Below are 17,380 nucleotides of genomic sequence, written 5' to 3'. Positions count from 1 at the left end.
GCAGATAATTTTTTATATTGTGATCTGAAACTGGATGATTTGAATAAAGAACAAGCTGCGTATCTGAATAAACGCGCGTTTCAGATTTCGATCTAAAATTTGGGTATTATAAATACCTTTCTTATCATGAAAATCAATAAAGCAAGCACATAGCGCGAGCTAAAAATATATGATATTCTGATCTGAAAAGAGTCAAATTGTGAGGTGGATATGGATCAGTTAAAAAAGAGCTAATATATTTCATTATTATTACTTTGAGTTTTGACATAGGACCGGGACATTCTATAAGGACATGTCATCATATGAAAATGATGACTATTTTCCTATTTCTGTTCCTAAGCATGAGAAATCTGTAAATGTTATGGCCTGAAAACTGGACATTTAAAGCACTTTTGTAATCATGAATAAGATGCAAGAGTTAATATATTTCAACAGTCAAAGCGAGCGGAAATCGCGAGCCGAATTCTTTTTAATAAACTGTCATCAAATGGGGATTTTAAGTATTTTTTAAAGAATTGATATCGAGATATACTGTGGAGCGTTGTGGCCCAGTGGATTAGTCTCCGGACTTTGAAACAGAGGGTCGTGGGTTCGAATCCCAGCCATGGCGTAATTTCCTTCAGCAAGAAATTTATCCACATTGTGCTGCACTCGACCCAGGTGAGGTGAATGGGTACCCGGTAGGATTTTCCTTGAACGCTTTAGCGCCTATTAATATGGCGGCTCAGCTACAGCCGGGGTAATAATATGATACAAAGTATCAAAGCGCAGTTGAGTATATGCACATAGTAACTGCGCTATATAAATGGACATATTATTATTTTACATAACTCACCAATCAATATCCGAGCGTGTAGAGCTAGCAGGTACATTTTGACAATTTGACCTGAATATGGATATTTGATGGAATACAGGAAAATAATAGGGACCTGACAAATCAAATTTTGCGAGCGCACAGCGCAAGCAGAAAATGTTAATATTCAGACCATAATACAGATATTTTGACAGAGCACTTCTTTATAATCAATTTGTAAATCAAACAAAATAGCGAAAGTTCAATTTCAGAGCTGAAATATGTTTTGTATATTGACTTCTAGACTTTATATTTTAAGCTCCATATTGAGCAAGATATGTAAACCACCTAAAAGGCAATGCGAGCGCGAGCGAACATTTTATATCCCGACATGACAGATGTTTAAATTTCTTTTCCAAGTCTACCACTCAAGTTATTTCATTCACTGGTCTTCATCCTGTTATATTTCCCCTTCTTTTTTCTCCTCTCTTTTCCCTTCCTTTTCTTTCTCCCCCCCCCCCTTTTACTCTACCAATAGGGGGGAGGGGGCCGGTCCCCCTGGATCCGCCTATGATTATTAGCTGTTCATTGTAAAGCGCTTTGATCATGTTTGTTAAAGCACTATGTAATGTTATGTATGTAAGGGTGTACAGGTGTGGGTGCATGGCAGTATGTAATCATCAAATGAACGCTTAGAAGTTGAAATCCATTATTATACCACTGCCCTTTATTAGAATAATGCAAAATCAATACGATGGCATAGCAATCGTGATGAGCTTCCAATCATCAAAACTTATTAGCAATCTTATCTGATTTTTTTTATATTTTTCAGAAAATATACAAAACAAGATATTTCTTCCAAAATTGGGTCATGGAGCAGTCATGAGGTGTGACATTGCCTTTGATTTGGTCTAACACAGAAAACACAGCATCTTTATTTCATCAATTTTTAATTTCATTGCCTTTATTATTTGAAGGTAATGCAATATTGCAAATCACAAAACGATTCATAAATATAAATATAGTGTGAATATAACACATGTCAATCAGTGACAAAAGAGCAAAAATAGTAATAGTGAAGAAGTACTAGTAGTCAAAATATGCATGAATAATAATCAATTTAATATAAATACTCTCGCCCATATTCTGAAAATGGGTTGAACTTAGACCGTGGTCTAACTCTGTGCTAAAATTATGGGAAGCCAAGCATGTCAAAATTTGTTCAAATGGTACGTTTCTTATGTTTACAGTGCTCTTTCCTAATTCTGTAATGGTGAAGACAACTGTCTGGTATACCGTTCAGAGACAGTTGATGAAACATTGAGTCAAATAAGCTGATACTATAAGTCTCTAGTGTTAGAGATTTACGTCACAATTGCACTAAAAAAACTCTGGTGTTGATTTAACACTAGCCCGGAATCTATACATGTCCACACCAGAGAAGTGTTGAAACAACACCAGTTTGGAATCAAACCGTTGCTGTTTTAATACTAATTGGTGTTGTATAAACACCTATCTGGTGTTAGACCAAAATGAAACTGGTATTGTTTAACACTTCTCTGGTGTGGACATATATATAGATTCTGGGCTGGTGTCAAATCAACATCGGAGTTTTTACAGTGTAGCTATCCATTGTTAACTTTAGACCGGAGTCTAAATTAAACCCGACTTCAGAATACAGGCCTCAGATTCCAACACACAGGATCATTCTTCTCCTCCAGATGAATCACATTGCTGTAGTAGAAACCACTTCGAAGCAAATCTCATCACGCCATTGCAACATTCAAGGTAAGTATACATACAATGTTATGAAGGTAAATAGGAGTACATGTATGTGTGTAAAAAAATAGAAACATACAAATGATGTACAAATAAACAAAACAGAGAATTTCGATAATGGGGTGAAGTAAATGAAGACGGACCTACAAAAGGTGATGTCATTTATTTTTCTTTCTCAATTGACACACAGCGTTATAAGCCTGTCCATAGGCGGCAGAAGCGTCCCCCCTTTTTTTGCTTGTTAATTTTTTTACCTGTGTCCATCCCAACATTTATGGTGGACCCCCCCCCCTAAATTGTTTATCTTCCGCCGCCAATAAGCCTGTCACACACTGTTAATTCAATGTGAACCGAATTTCAAATTAATTGTGGTAACATTTAATATGGCTTATCCAACTAATAAAATATTCCATATCAGAGTTCAGAATAGTGGTAGGACTACTGAAGTCAAAATTCAGTCTAGTTAGAGCCTCCCTGAATGAATAAAAACCAATTCAATTCCAAATCGTAATGACATCATCATCGGCTGCGACTTGAAGCCGATTTAGAATTTACTCTGACCACAGGGCTTGTCGCAAAGTAAAACTTGATTTTAGTTTTCCTAACAATATGCCAAACTTAAAATAAAATAATTTTACTTCTTGAAACTTCTATATTTAACATAAAATGCAATTTCTTGAAAAATCAAGTCGCATAAGATAAGATCGCAAAGTGTGAGACGGGCTTTAAATGGACATGATGCAAACCTCAGTTTTCTTTTGAATTCTTAGTTTGTTTTTTTCCCCCGTTCATCTCACTATAGGGGGGGCATGCCTCTAACTCGAAAACTGGCAATTTAGTGAGTAGACTGTGAAGCATAGTAGGGGCTAATCCCATTTTTTCTGGAATTCCATTGTTTTTAAATTAAAGTTTCTTATCTAAGCACCTTATTTCTATATTTTCATTTTAACAAATATACTATCCTGATTAAAAGACGACATGTTAGTTATCTTGCATAATGTAGCAAAATGGGTAGTGTCAGTGCCCTATAGACTGAAAATGAACTTCAAATCTGGGCCCCATCGAACAAAGAATTGCGATTGATCCGATCTATCGCAACTATGGACGGCCAGCAACGTCAACATGTATTATGCATGCTTGTTCAAAATATTTTCAAGCTTTGATGTATATTCATGCATTAATTGTCTTCTTAAAAATTCACTGTGCTTCTCTTTGTTTACAAAGGACATAGTGAAAATTTCCTGTCGAAAAATTATGACACTGATGGATTTCCATAGAGTTACGATAGATTGGATCAATCAAAACTCTTTGTGAAACGGGGCCCTAGAGGAATTAATTCATTTAGACACAAAAACAAGATTCACTGCATAGAATCAACAGTTTGTCACATTGGTGTAAAGGCCTGGGGCCCATTGCACTTACGGATGCAGAGAGGATGTAAAGAATCTTGCCATCCTTTGGAAAAAGTTATGTATCCAATGTGTGCTCTTTGCATACACGTTTCATATATATCCATCGAGCATCCTTCCACTGTGATTTCATTGTTCGCCCATTTTGTCCATTGTCTGGAGCGGATGAAAACAGATGGAGCCACTCCGAAATTTTGCTTGTCCGCTGTATCCATTATTGACTACGTTCTGTGTCCGTCGGCCAGTGGTACCAGGCCTTAAGAATGTTTTCAGCATGATCACATCAAGCAGTACACTGCAAATATACCGGTGTTCATTTAACACCAGCCCAGAATCTATAAATGTCCACACCAGACAAGTATTAAATAAGACCAGATCGGTTTCAGATTAACACCAGATAGGTGTTTATACAACACCAATTAGTATTAAAACGGCATTGGTTTCATTCTAAACTGGTGTTATTTCAATACGCTTCTGGTGTGGGCATATATAGATTACAGGCTGGTGTTAAGTTAACACCGAAGTTTTTGCAGTGTAATGCTTCGGGCTACAACTGTTTGTTTTAGATACAGCAAATTTGTACATTGTACTAAAGGGTATACAAACCACTTGAATGAGCTTGCATAGTCTTAAAGCAGAGAGGTACATAAGGTTATTGACACTCATACAATACAAAGTACATGGTTAAATGATATCTTGAGAAGACATTGTAGTATAAAACTGACTAAAAGGATACAAATAATTGCACGCAAAGATCCATTACACAAAGCATACATGAATGTATATCAGATGAGAAGTACAGCTACAGCTAAATAAATGTATGCCTAAATCGACCCAATTTGGTCATATAATCAGCTAGGCACACATAATTCGACAAACACGAACAGGCAGAGCACATAAGCTATATATAGGTGTATTCAGACTGCCTCGGCGATCACCAGAAAACTTATTTTTATTATTTGTTTTTAAATTGATAACTTATGCAAATTAGCGTCTGAAATTTGCCATAAAAGTGGTTTTTTGTGCATGTTTTGCCCTCTAACTCAATTTATAGAGCTACTAGAGTGCTACCTTGTGGTGAAATATAATTTTTTAAATATGTAAATACCTACAAAAATTGCTAAAACATTATTTCTTATGTATTGTATGGTTAATCTAATTTTTATGTATTTCCTTGTTTTTTAACATTAATTTTGTTTTTGTTTATTGAAATAAACTTTGTGGGGAGACCCTTTTTGCGATCATAAATAACATAAAATTAAAGCTATGTAATCCAACAAAAGTAAATATAACCATACATATGATTTCGGGTCTGAAAACACAATCTGCATTGACTTTATTCACGGAATCAAATTTTTGAGCAAGTTTGACTTTGATAATTACGCACTTACAAAATGTTGCGTTATTTCGGAACCACTTATTCAAACATTGCAAAATTAGTTTCAAAGGATGCGCAGCCTTGAAGGTAAAAATTCACCAAACGATGCAGTCAATACAATTTGCATTGACTTTATTCATGGAATTACATTTCTTAGCAATTTTTAGTCTGACATTCACATATTAAATATTGCATAATTTCAGAACCGCTCATCTGGGCATCACAAACTTAGTCTCAAAAGATGTGCAAGAAAAAAGTCATTAAACGGTGCAGTGAAAAAAAGAATTTGTGTGGTGGCGTAGTGACGAAATTTGTCAAGGGGGGTTCAAATTGACCCCCCCAGTTAAATAAGGGTTGAAGTAAGACTGATTAACATTATTTGAACACCAAGGGAAATGAATACATGTCTAACATGTAGGTGTCCAAGAAAAATATGAAAAAGGGATTCTCAGTTGTTTTGTTTGGCAAAGGCAAAAGGGAGTTTTTTTTATCTCAATTTGCTTTGACAACAACACATCTATTCACATAATATTCTTTTAAAATTCCTTGTTCAAACTGAAGACCCCCAACCTCTGAATAAAGTCACAGTGCCTTGTCTGAATCAACACAACCCTTTGTGAACAAGATTTTCAAAAGTTTGATTGCATAGTTTATAAACTTGTCCCATATAATACGATTGCTAGAAAATGTGACAAACTGAAATATATGAAAATATTCTTTGTTCCTCTTTTTTTCAAATTTTCCTGATTAATTCAGTGCATTATCAGCAAACAAATATGCATAGATTGGTGAAAAAAACATCTTGTAATGGCTTATTTAATTAAGCAAAACAGTGAAAAATTGCAAGATCATTAGACTTGAAAGTTCACTTTAATCTAAAGTCAAGAACTTCCCAGAAGTTCTCTCTCTCATTTCATTTTCAGAAATGTGAGCGGTTTATGATATAAGTTCTGCTGGGTGTTTCATGAAGCTGTTCATACGTCAAGAGTGACTTTAAGGACTGGTGAACCTTTTCTACGTGCCTAATAATAAAAAAAATGAACATTTTGGTGGAGACCTTTACCATTTACCACAAGAAAGGATCACCAGTCTCTTTAAACTCACTCTTAATTTAAGAAAAGCTTTGTGAAACGTCCCCCCTTGTGCTCCAGATGATAACTTTATAATAAATACATCTATCTCTGATTTATACACATTGGCAAGAATAATCTCTAATCTAAATCATAATCTCTTTTTTCCTTTACTTTTGACTTTTTGTTCCATTTTACAGTTTACAGAGATATCTTTAAACACCATAAGATAGACATGAAACATGGATAATTTTTACAATTGTTTCTCCTATCATATATGGTCTCCAAAAATATGATAGTTGACAGGTGTACACAAGCAAACAGCATTTACGTCAACTTGTTTTGTCCCTACTCTTCTCTCCATTAGCACAGGGGTGCATACGGGGCTGCAGAGTCTCTCTGGTTGTCAGGGAGACCCACTAAAATATTAACTGATTTTTTAGTGAAAAACTGCAGATTTATGACATTTCCCCATTACATACATTGATTTATTTCAATGGATTGTGTGTAATTGAGAAAGATCTCCCTTCTTCCTCAGTAAATTCTCCCTGAAAGGGGAAAATTAAACTAAGCAGTTCTGTGCACATTCAAGGAAACTAGTGGTAAACACCTAGAAGGGGTTATGAACCTATAGCAATTATCTCACAGAGAATCTTCCTCCAGCCTGTTCTCTTCATTTGGACAGGGATATTGGATGAAGTACACTATCTGTGCTCCAATTGAAGGTCCACCAGAAAGTGTCACCCACAACCATGTCAAGACACAAACCGAGGTTGTTGATGAAAGAGCTTTTGATGGCTAGGTTCAAACTCTTGTGACCATTTGAATTTACCCATTCCTCTCTTCTTTAATTCTAATACTCAATGGTCAAACAACAAAGTACACAAGAACTACTAGTACTGATACACAAATTAGTAAGTTTACAAGCTGCAGGTTTCAATGCGACTCTGACACTCTTGATGCTTCATACTTCATTGTTTACCTGTTGACCACTGAATCTTGAAGTACCTATAGGCTTCATACAGCGACCATCCTGTTCCAGTAGGCAATGGTTTTCATTTGTCTGTGCTCATATCTGAAGAGTTGTTACATACATGTACCATGACTGCCCATCCAAGCCGTTGGAATTGTTCCCAACCCTAATCATGCAGTTGTTGCAAGGAGCAACTTATTAAAGTACATGTCACTTAGAAAACTAGCATCCTTCAGTGGATAGTGGCTTTGCCATATGCAGAATTTTACATCAGCTTTCCCTACCCTGCAGGGTTTGTCTATGCTGCCATAGAAGGAAAAGATTAGCAAAATATGAAGAGTGTAATCCCAGTGAAGACACAACAAATGGTGGCTCAGGCTTTCATCAAGGTGCCCTAAGGATCTATCAAATGCAGAAGCATCACATCAGCTTTCTGCATCCCCGAAGGTTTTGTATAAGCTGGATGAGGGGATTATGATGGGAGGGTCACTGAGCAAGACTTCTGAAGATGAAACAATCGGTGTCTCAGACATCTCCTGAAGATGAAACTATCGGTGCCTCAGACATTTTAGACTACTCCTGAAGACCAAACAATCAGTGTCTCAGACATCTCCTGAAGATGAAACAATCAGTGTCTCAGAGATCTCAGAGTTCTTCTGATGAAACAATTGGTGTCTCAGACATTTCAGGCTTCTCCTTAAGATGAAACAATTGGAGTCTCAGACATTTCAGACTTCTCCTTAAGATGAAACAATAAGTGTCTCATTAATCTGTTACGGCCCCCTCATCACTTATCCATGGTCATGTCAAGAGGATTGTCAACAACCGAGTCATGCATGAGAATAAAGAGGGGCAGATATGTGAGAAAGTCTAGCATGTCCATAGGACCCTTAGGACCTAGGATGTCCTCACACTCTTGCTGATGTTCCAGACTAACTCCACCTGCTCTTAGTTCGATCAACAACCGGTCCATCTTAAAATGTCTTGTCTTCTCATCTAGGCACCAATTAAACAGCTCCTGGAAAAGGAAGGAAACAATTTAAATAGAAAATTTACTGACTGTTCTTAAAAAGAACCTCATAATGAAGAGATGTGTGGCCTGTTTCATAAAAAAATGGGCATGTGGCTATTATGTCAAGTCTTGATTTTGATTGGCTGCTTAGCAATGATATTATGTTAGTTAACATAATGATAAACCTACCAATATCATATGAAGCTCTTGAGGAAACAAACCCCTAATGTAATAACACTCGTAATGAGAAAAAATGTTAATTTAATTTTTGATTCTTCAGATTCTATTTTTTTTACAGTTCTAACCAAACCTTTATGTTCTATGCAATCTTTTTACAATTACAAAAATTTTGTTGTCTTTCACTTATTTACATTATCATAATTGATGCATGATTCCTGCTATAACAAAATATTATGGAAAGTCTTAAGAACTTTGTTATGCAAAAGTCTCAATGTATTTTCCATTATCATATACACAAATTTTAACCGGGAGTCTAATGCAGTATAAAAATATACTACAGCACTAACTTGGAAGGACCTTCTTTTACTTGTTTGATGCTGTAATTTGTATCCAAGTAAGTTCATCAAGAAGTTAGCAAGAATTTTAGAGCATACCAATCAGCGTAAGATGTTGGTTCTTAGACTCTAATGCATAGAGATGCAAGAGACTTCTCACCTTTGCACGAAATATTTTCCAGTCCAATGTTTGAAGATCCATCTTTTCAATCACATTTTTGACAAATTTGCTGCAAGGAAAATGTTATTGAAATACAATAGATTTACAAAGTGGCCATTTATGTCCTTTCACTTGTTCTCCAAACCATTCCTTTCCAATTATGACAAATAACAACTGTGGGTTTGAAATTAATGAAAAAAAATTAGATTGAATTGTACACCAACATATACATTCTCTAGGTTGCCAATTATTGCAATCCCACATGAAAAGCACATAACCTAAGGTCCCCTGGGGGCAAGATGGCAGGAGAAAGAAGTGAAAAAGGGGAAGGCAGCAAAAGGAAGAAAAGAAAATGAATGAAGAAAGAATGGGAGGAAGAAATGAAGGAAGAAAGGGAGGGAGGAATGAAGGAATTAAGGAAGGTAGGAACAAAGGAAGGAAGGATGGAACAAAGAAACGAAGGAAGGAATGACAGAAAAAACAGAGGAAGAAAGGAAGGAAAGAAGGAAGGAAGGAAGGAAGGAAAGAAGCAAGGGAGGAATGAATGAATGAAGGAAAGAAGCGTGGAAGGAAGAAAAGAGCAGCAGGAAAGAAGAAGGAAGACAGAAGAAAAAACACATATAAGCGGTGAAGGTACTTAGAAAAAAAGTGACCTAATACAAACAGATGAACTAGACTTTTCTTCTGTTGTCCTGGAGGACTTTTTTTCAGGATCTTGTTCCAAAAAGAAGCTTCTCCATTTGAAACCTGAATTCATATATGGGAAGATTGAAACTTTTTCAATTCAAATTTTAATTCAAACTTATCAATTCAGTCAATAGGTAAATCTACTTACTCGATTGATGATATCCTTTGATATAGAGCAGCCATAAGGGAGAACAGTTTGAAATCTGTGCCATGTGACATATTATAATCTGCTAAATCAAGAACCTGTAAAAGTGATGAAAAATTATAAAATAATTTGCACTGATGCGTCCTCAAAACAGCGTGTCTATCAATTTACTAAATAAAGTTGTCTTAAAGGAGATGCATTTTATTTATTAAAATTGAAAACAAAAATCATAGATCATACAAGAAGATTTACAAAAATATATGACAAAATCCGCACAAAGAAGCATACCGGTATTTGGATTTATCCAAATGGAACTAAGGGAAGGGGTCAATTTCAAACTGCCTCCCTGCACAAAAACTTGTTATTAAGTGCACAAATGCCACTGGTCGCAACACACCATTAAATGTCATTAGATGAGTTGTTTACAGTCTTGTGCATCATTTTGTTATTGCAGCCTGAGGCTAAAAAGTGATTTTTTTATTATTTTTTTTTTGGGGGGGAAGACATGACATTCAAAATGATAAAAGAATACTGCTAATTTTACAACAAAATAAGATTGAATCATATTTTCTGACTTATAAAACCAATTTGAAACACATTGAAGAAAAGATAATTTAACAATGTGTAATAAAATGATAAAAATTTCATATCGGATATATATTTGTGAGCTCAAAAAAGATGTTTGAAGTATTTTCACACCCCCAACACCATGCCATGGCATGTTTCCTTCAGCAAGAAATTAATCCACATTGTGCTGCACTCAACCCAGTTGAGGTAAACGGATACCAGCAGGCAGGAAGTGATTCCTCAAAAAGCTATGAGCACCAGAATCAGTAGACCAGATTAGCTGGGATAAAATAGGAGCCCCTTGAGCACTTAACAAGGTGGATACATGCGCTATATAAATCCTTGGTTTATTCATTTCTTTATAAAAATTTTCAGTTTCAAACCAAAATATTACCAAATGATAAGTCTTAAAAGGTGCAATCTTACCCGTAAAATGTAAGCCTCTTCTTTTTCAGAGAGATTGGAAGACCCAGTGATGCCTTTCAACGCCATCAGTGTCTCAAACGGATTTAAGAATCCATCTTCATCTTCATCAACCTAAGAAGAAAAACAAAATATACTTTAGATTACCATGCTGAAAAAATAAGAGTGAATTGAATTCCAATGATTTTTGTCTGCAAGGAAATTTGTATTGGGATTTTACATCACATTTAAAAACATGCATAACAGGATATTATGTAATATGCATGGTGGATAAAAGCCATGCACATTAGAAAAAATACACTGCTAAAAGCATATGAAACATAGTGTCAACAATAAATCTGTCACATAATCAAAATTGCTTTATTTTTATATTTTTAAAAACATACATTTTATTTAAATGTGGGGGATTTCGATCTGCTTCAAGTGAAGAAAAGAAGAGGATTGCATTGTGTTCATTCACATCTTATACATGCATGATATGCAGAGACAAGTTTTGCAGCTGTTCAATTGTGAACACAAAACATGATATCTATTCAAAAAGGGCTTCCAATTTATTTCTAGACTTAGATAGAGCGATTTAGTAAAGTTTGTTATAAATATTTGCATAAATCAGCAATAAAAATCAAACTTAAGTTTCTGCAGGGTAGAAGAAAGCTGGAATCCTACTGACCTTGAAGAGCATACTGTAAAACATATGTAAGAATTCGCAATAAAAGAAATAGGCTTTGAAATTTCTACAAGGTATTAAAGAAGCTAGAATTCCTGATCAAAATGACAAGCAGAACCCATAGGCCCGTATTTTGAAGTCAGGTTTAACTCACACCAGGGTCTAACTCTTTGCTAAAATTATGGTAGCCATAACTTAAAAAATTAATTGTGTATTTCTTATGTTATCTATTTTGTTTATTTTGTTTTCATAACAAAAAAAAATGCGTCAGTTATCACTCCCAAATTATTATGAACAATTCGGGTGTCATGAGTTAATAAAATGAATGTGTACTGTTAGGGATTTATGCCTCAATTGGCTCTCCATAGTTAAACCACAACTTTAAACCAGGGTTTAGAATGCAAGCCATACTTTACACGAAACTCACCGTATCAAATGCCATCCTGTACATCCTGATCTTCTCTTCTTTTAATATACAAAACTGGGCCAGCCAGCCATCTAAAATAAATTATAAGACAAGGGGGGTGTTTCACAAAGATTTAAGTATGACTTAGAGTCGCACTTAAATGTCTAGTTGCGCGCAGTATAAAAGGCATGACAGCATTGGTCAGATCATGTCAAGAGGACGCGCACTACTGCGTATTGATCAATAAGATTGCGCGTTGCATATCATGTACGCGTCGACATTTAAGTGCGACCTAAGTCATACTTAAATCTTTGTGAAACACCCCCAAGGTAAGAAACATAAATTTAGATTTCAAAATGCAGTATCCATGTCTTATGAAAGCGAATGAAATGCCTGATATATATTTGTTTTATATCCTACTTTTGATAATTTATAACCAAAATCTATGTGCTGAGCTTGCAAAGTCCGGTTACCCGAGTTGGATTACTTATCATTTCATGTTGAGATACATTAAAAGGAATAGAAAAAAAACTTTTGGCATATAAAAATGACAAAAAAGGTATTTTTTAACCCATGTATAGCCCACTCCTATTTTTATCATTCACTCAAATTTCAACGATCATCCGTTTTCTTCAGGAGTTTACAATCAGGTATCAGATAAAAATAAATATATATATATACCCATCTTTAATACATTTGAAACAGTTCAAGCATTAGAACCGTTCCAATCATATTGAATTATTTGTGAAATCAATGTCTGAAAATGGAGTTTCCTTTTTCGTGTATAGAATTACACTGTATAGAGACTTACACTCTTTGAAATTCAAGTCCTCAGGGATGGGCTTAGTCTTGACCACAAACTTCTTATTCTTCAGACTCTCGAAGGCCGCCATCGCTTTCATCCTCCGCACCTCAGCCAGACGCTGTCTCTCCATCTCGGCCAGGAACGCTGGGTCCTTCTCAGCCGGTGGAAGGGGCTTCCTGGTAGGCTCTGGTGAGGGCGTAGGGGGTACTGGAGTGGGCGTGGCAGGGGTGGGTGTTGGAGAAGCAGGTGGTGGTGGTTCGGGTGTTTGTTCTGGTGTAGGCACTATAGGAATGAATCAATAGACAATGACACAATGACCTTACTGAAATTAAAAGACTAGGATTTTAATTCCTAGTAAGTAGTTTTATACTTCACTCCATCATTGCCACAAGATCCTTGAACAACATGCATACTGTATGATTGATAACATAAACATAATTTGAAATAAACTTTTAAGTAGTACACGTAACGTTTTCACATTTTTTTTCAAAAATGGGAACAAATTTGTCAATACTATAGTCTCAAGAAAAATGAAAAAGTTGTGGTTGTAGAATGAATACTGGCCCAGGTAGTCAAATTTTCCTGTAGTCTAATGCCCAGGTACTTTTATTCCACTTTGTTGACTATTTTGCACTTTGTCAAATGAAAAACTGATTTCTTAAAGCAGTTCATACACCCATTAGGACTAAACAGTGTTGGACCAAGTGAAAATTAGACGTAATGGGTAGAGCCTTACATGTAGCTGGAAACTAACAAAAAATTCTATGCTACCAATGTCTCAAACAGATTTACTAATCAACAACAAGAAATTGATTCATAAATAGTTCATATAACCAGCAGGACTAACATGATGTTAGACCAAGTCGATCTTAAACACAATGGCCTGTATTCTGAAGTCGGGCTTATCTTAAACTCTGGTTTCAGGTTGTGGTTTTACTATGGCAGCCACTTGTTACATAAATCTATAACAGTAGAGGTTCAATGCATCAGCCCATTTGACTCCCAAAACATTATTTACTGCCTGGGAAGGATAAGTATGACAGTTGTCTTCACCATTAAAGAATTAGGAAAGAGCACAGTAAACATGAGAAGCATTCACTGTAAATAAAATTTTGAAACGTTTGGCTTTCCATAATTTTGACAGAGTTAGACCATTGTCTAAATTAAACCCGACTTCAGAATATGTGTAAAGCCTAATAGTAGCTGGAATGGGCTGAGCGGCAATAACACCAAATGGTTAGTAGATGAACTAGGATTAGACCAAGAGAAACGAGACCAAACAGAAAGAAGAAAAAATAGCAGGTATAGACAATTAACAAATGTGCAGTGTAAATTACTTGACACACAACACACACACAATAATGGTCAAAACTGCAAATTGATCTCATTTTGTCTTCAAACTTTTAAGCAACAAGTAATTTCACAACAGTATTCACTGTGTACCCCCGTTTAGAGCGTTGTGGCCCAGTGGATAAGTCTTCTGACTTTGAAACAGAGGGTCGTGGGTTCGAATCCCAGCCACGGCGTAATTTCCTTCAGAAAGAAATTTATCCACATTGTGCTGCACTCGACCCAGGGGAGGTGAATGGGTACCCGGCAGGATTAATTCCTTGAATGCATGAGCGCTGAAAGGCAGCTCGAGCTAAAGCCGGGGTAATAATAATAACAACGAGCCTCGGAATAGAATATTTCTAGATAGATGGCGCTATATACATGCCTATTATTATTATTATTCTACATTATGTTAAATAGCAAACACAGCTGTAACACAACATTTGCTTCTTCGGGCTTAATTTTGATTAAGATGCAGGGTTAGGGTTAGGATTGCAATAGGGTTTTACGTTTTATGTATGTCGACTGGCCACATGTGGCCACAACCGTGACACAAAACATGACAAATACATTCCAACAAACCGATCTCAATTTTTTTTAAATGTGGAAGTGAAATTTTGTGGAAAATTTGTAAAATATTGATTTTAACCACTTGACTATTACGTGCTGGGTGAGCGTATGATCTGTGCGAGGCACGTAATATTACGTGCCTCGCACAGATCATACGCTCACCCAGCATGTAATATTACGTGCTATGCAGTCAAGTGGTTAAAATCAATATTTTACAAATTTTCCACAAACTTCCATCATACGCTCACATGGGTGAGCGTATGATCTGTGCGAGGCACGTAATATTACGTGCCTGACCTATCTTCTGTTTGAGGCGTCAGCACCACGCCGTCAATACCCCTACGATGAAAACAGCATGTGTACATCAAATTTCAGACTATGGACATTAGATGGCGCTATTCCAAAAAAGTTATCGAAACTTTTGCAGTAATTTATAAATGTTTGTATTCAATTTACCATAGTGAAAGTGTACGACGGTCAGTTCAAAATGGCGACTCACAGTGGAGAAGTCAATCAGAAGGATTTTGACAAAACTTATGACGATAGGAGTGATAAATTTAGTGAAAGGTCTGGGTCAGAAGGGGAGGATGATTTTTTTAATGGATATTGGAAATAGTGATGAGGAAAGTGATGTGATTATTTAGAATTTTTCCCCCAAGTTGCTGTCGGTTGTAGTCCCAAACAGATCTAACTTGTTAGTCCCATTCAGTAGCACCAGGGGGGTCAGTGCGCATTACAACCTATAGCAGTCAAGGGGTTAAACTTCACAGATACTGAGATTTTATCAAATTTTGACACTCTAATCATAAAATATTTTGCACAATTTCATGGAAAATAAGCTTTTTGAAAGTGGTACATAATTCAACATGTGTTAAGATCCATATTTTGAGATCAAATAATATATTAGGAAATATGGCAAATTGTCTATTTTCAACAAAAATTACTTTTTAATGTTGCTTTCCTGGTGAAACTTCTTTATAATAGCTACCCATAATAAACATAAAATGAGAATTTTTCCACAAATATGGATAAACATGTACATAGTCTTACTGAATGTCCAATTCCTGATAGTAAGTGGCTGTGTCATATATTATAAATCCATTTCTTCAATCTTTGCACAAATGGTGTTAAACTGTAAAACTCCATTCAAGCAAATTAAAGACTTGTTAGCGTGCTAAAACCAAATATACTGCAAAGCACAGAGGCGGACCATGACCTGGAGGAGACAAAGCATTGGAGGGGCACAGCATCGTTCACTGACAATACGGTGTCCCTCCAATGCTTTGTCTCCTTGGGTCATGGTCCGCCACTGGCAAAGCAACATACTTCTGTGTGCAGAAAATGCAACAGCAAGCAAAAAACAAGTGTAAAAAACAAGCAGCTGATTTTAAAATCTATTACTAATTTCAATTTACATTTTGGAACCGTAAAAGGAGTAATTGGAGGAAGAGGTGTTGGATCTCGATAGATCACAGGTGGCAACGTTGGCGGCTCTGATACAATGGAAAAAAACACGAAAACAGTGGGTGACGAGAAAAGAAAACGTGGTACGGAATGGAAACATGAATGAAATTTGAAAAACTATAATGTTGCATAGGTACAAAATTAGATGGTGACAATGGAATCTAAATGAGCTATAATGAGAGAACTTGAAACCATATAGTTCCCTTCAGCTAAAAGATAATAAATTCGAAGGAGGTTAGAAATTTCAGAGGTAGTCATGAAAAGAAATGAGGGTGACTCTGCCTAAGCCAAGTTTCTTGCAACCACAGGAATCTGTTAAAATGGGTAAAATTCAGCTTTATCAACTTAAGTTTTGCATAGTCTGATATAATAAAATATTTTGAGTGAGGTGATTATTGAATATATATAGTCTACTATAGATGAATTGAGAAATGTGATTAGACGCTTGTTCAAAAGGTGTTGAAAATTTCGAGAATTAAACGCAGAACAGGTGGAAATAAAAAGCTACTCGAGATCTGATCTGACACCTAATATTGATAATAAATCATCTTCAATGATATATATATATATAGGCTGGTGTTTTCCTAAAATTCATTTCTAGAAAATAACTTTAGTTCTTGCAATACAGTTCCAGCCACTAAAATCATCATGTAGAATATTTCTTCTCACAGAATGCATCATCTACATAAAGAAAGCATGGTAAAATATGGAGAATCTAAAGAAGGATGGGCCATTTTGCAGCAAAAAAAATATATTTTTCTAGAAAATATGTATATTTAGTCGAGATAGATTCATGCACCTAACTTTATAGGAAAACTAAATTTTCTTTTATGGAAGTAGTGAAGAAATGGCAACATAATTTTTCTTTTCATAATTGCTAGTGATGTGTAGTCCCACTAATTACACTTTTCTATTTAGAGGAAATGACTGCTGTACCGTGCATGCCATATACCAAGTGAGTGATATTTAAACACTTTTAAATTGTGCTCCCAAAACGTGAAAAAACACCCCAAATTCAACAGCTTAAAAAATGGGTCAAACCATTCACCATTTTTACATTATCCATCACCATCCTACTAATAAAAATACATAAATAAGTGAAGTAATCAGGTTCTAAGATTTTTTTTATCACAACCCAAAAGAATACACTACAGAAAATTCTCTTTACCTTTCAGTTTTGGCAGTGGGATTTCAAAAGCTACTGTGGGGACATTGTATAACAAAG

At 35.7% G+C, this 17,380-nt stretch overlaps 1 protein-coding gene across 15 annotated transcripts in view; it reads right to left on the bottom strand.

Annotated features, from left to right (window-relative positions):
- Nucleotides 1-7,927: 7,927 nt before the first annotated feature.
- Nucleotides 7,928-17,380, bottom strand: part of LOC121405719 (protein app1-like) — a 32,919-nt gene continuing 23,466 nt past the window's right edge. For 13 of the 15 annotated variants that reach the window (XM_041596645.1, XM_041596652.1, XM_041596649.1 and 10 more), the window contains 7 exons: nucleotides 16,107-16,184; nucleotides 12,796-13,071; nucleotides 12,006-12,076; nucleotides 10,915-11,025; nucleotides 9,925-10,019; nucleotides 9,090-9,159; nucleotides 7,928-8,420 (listed from right to left, as the gene is read on the bottom strand). In XM_041596645.1, the coding sequence (XP_041452579.1) occupies nucleotides 8,190-8,420; nucleotides 9,090-9,159; nucleotides 9,925-10,019; nucleotides 10,915-11,025; nucleotides 12,006-12,076; nucleotides 12,796-13,071; nucleotides 16,107-16,184 (932 nt within the window). In that variant the 3' untranslated portion in view covers nucleotides 7,928-8,189. Of the gene's footprint in view, nucleotides 8,421-9,089; nucleotides 9,160-9,924; nucleotides 10,020-10,914; nucleotides 11,026-12,005; nucleotides 12,077-12,795; nucleotides 13,072-16,106; nucleotides 16,185-17,323; nucleotides 17,357-17,380 lie in introns of all 15 variants that reach the window. The other 2 variants (XM_041596647.1, XM_041596651.1) reach the window with 2 other exon arrangements.

Source organism: Lytechinus variegatus, chromosome 19, assembly GCF_018143015.1.
Source record: "Lytechinus variegatus isolate NC3 chromosome 19, Lvar_3.0, whole genome shotgun sequence".
In the NCBI taxonomy this organism is placed as follows: Eukaryota; Metazoa; Echinodermata; class Echinoidea; order Temnopleuroida; family Toxopneustidae; genus Lytechinus; species Lytechinus variegatus.
This window is presented reverse-complemented; position numbering and strand designations above follow the sequence as displayed.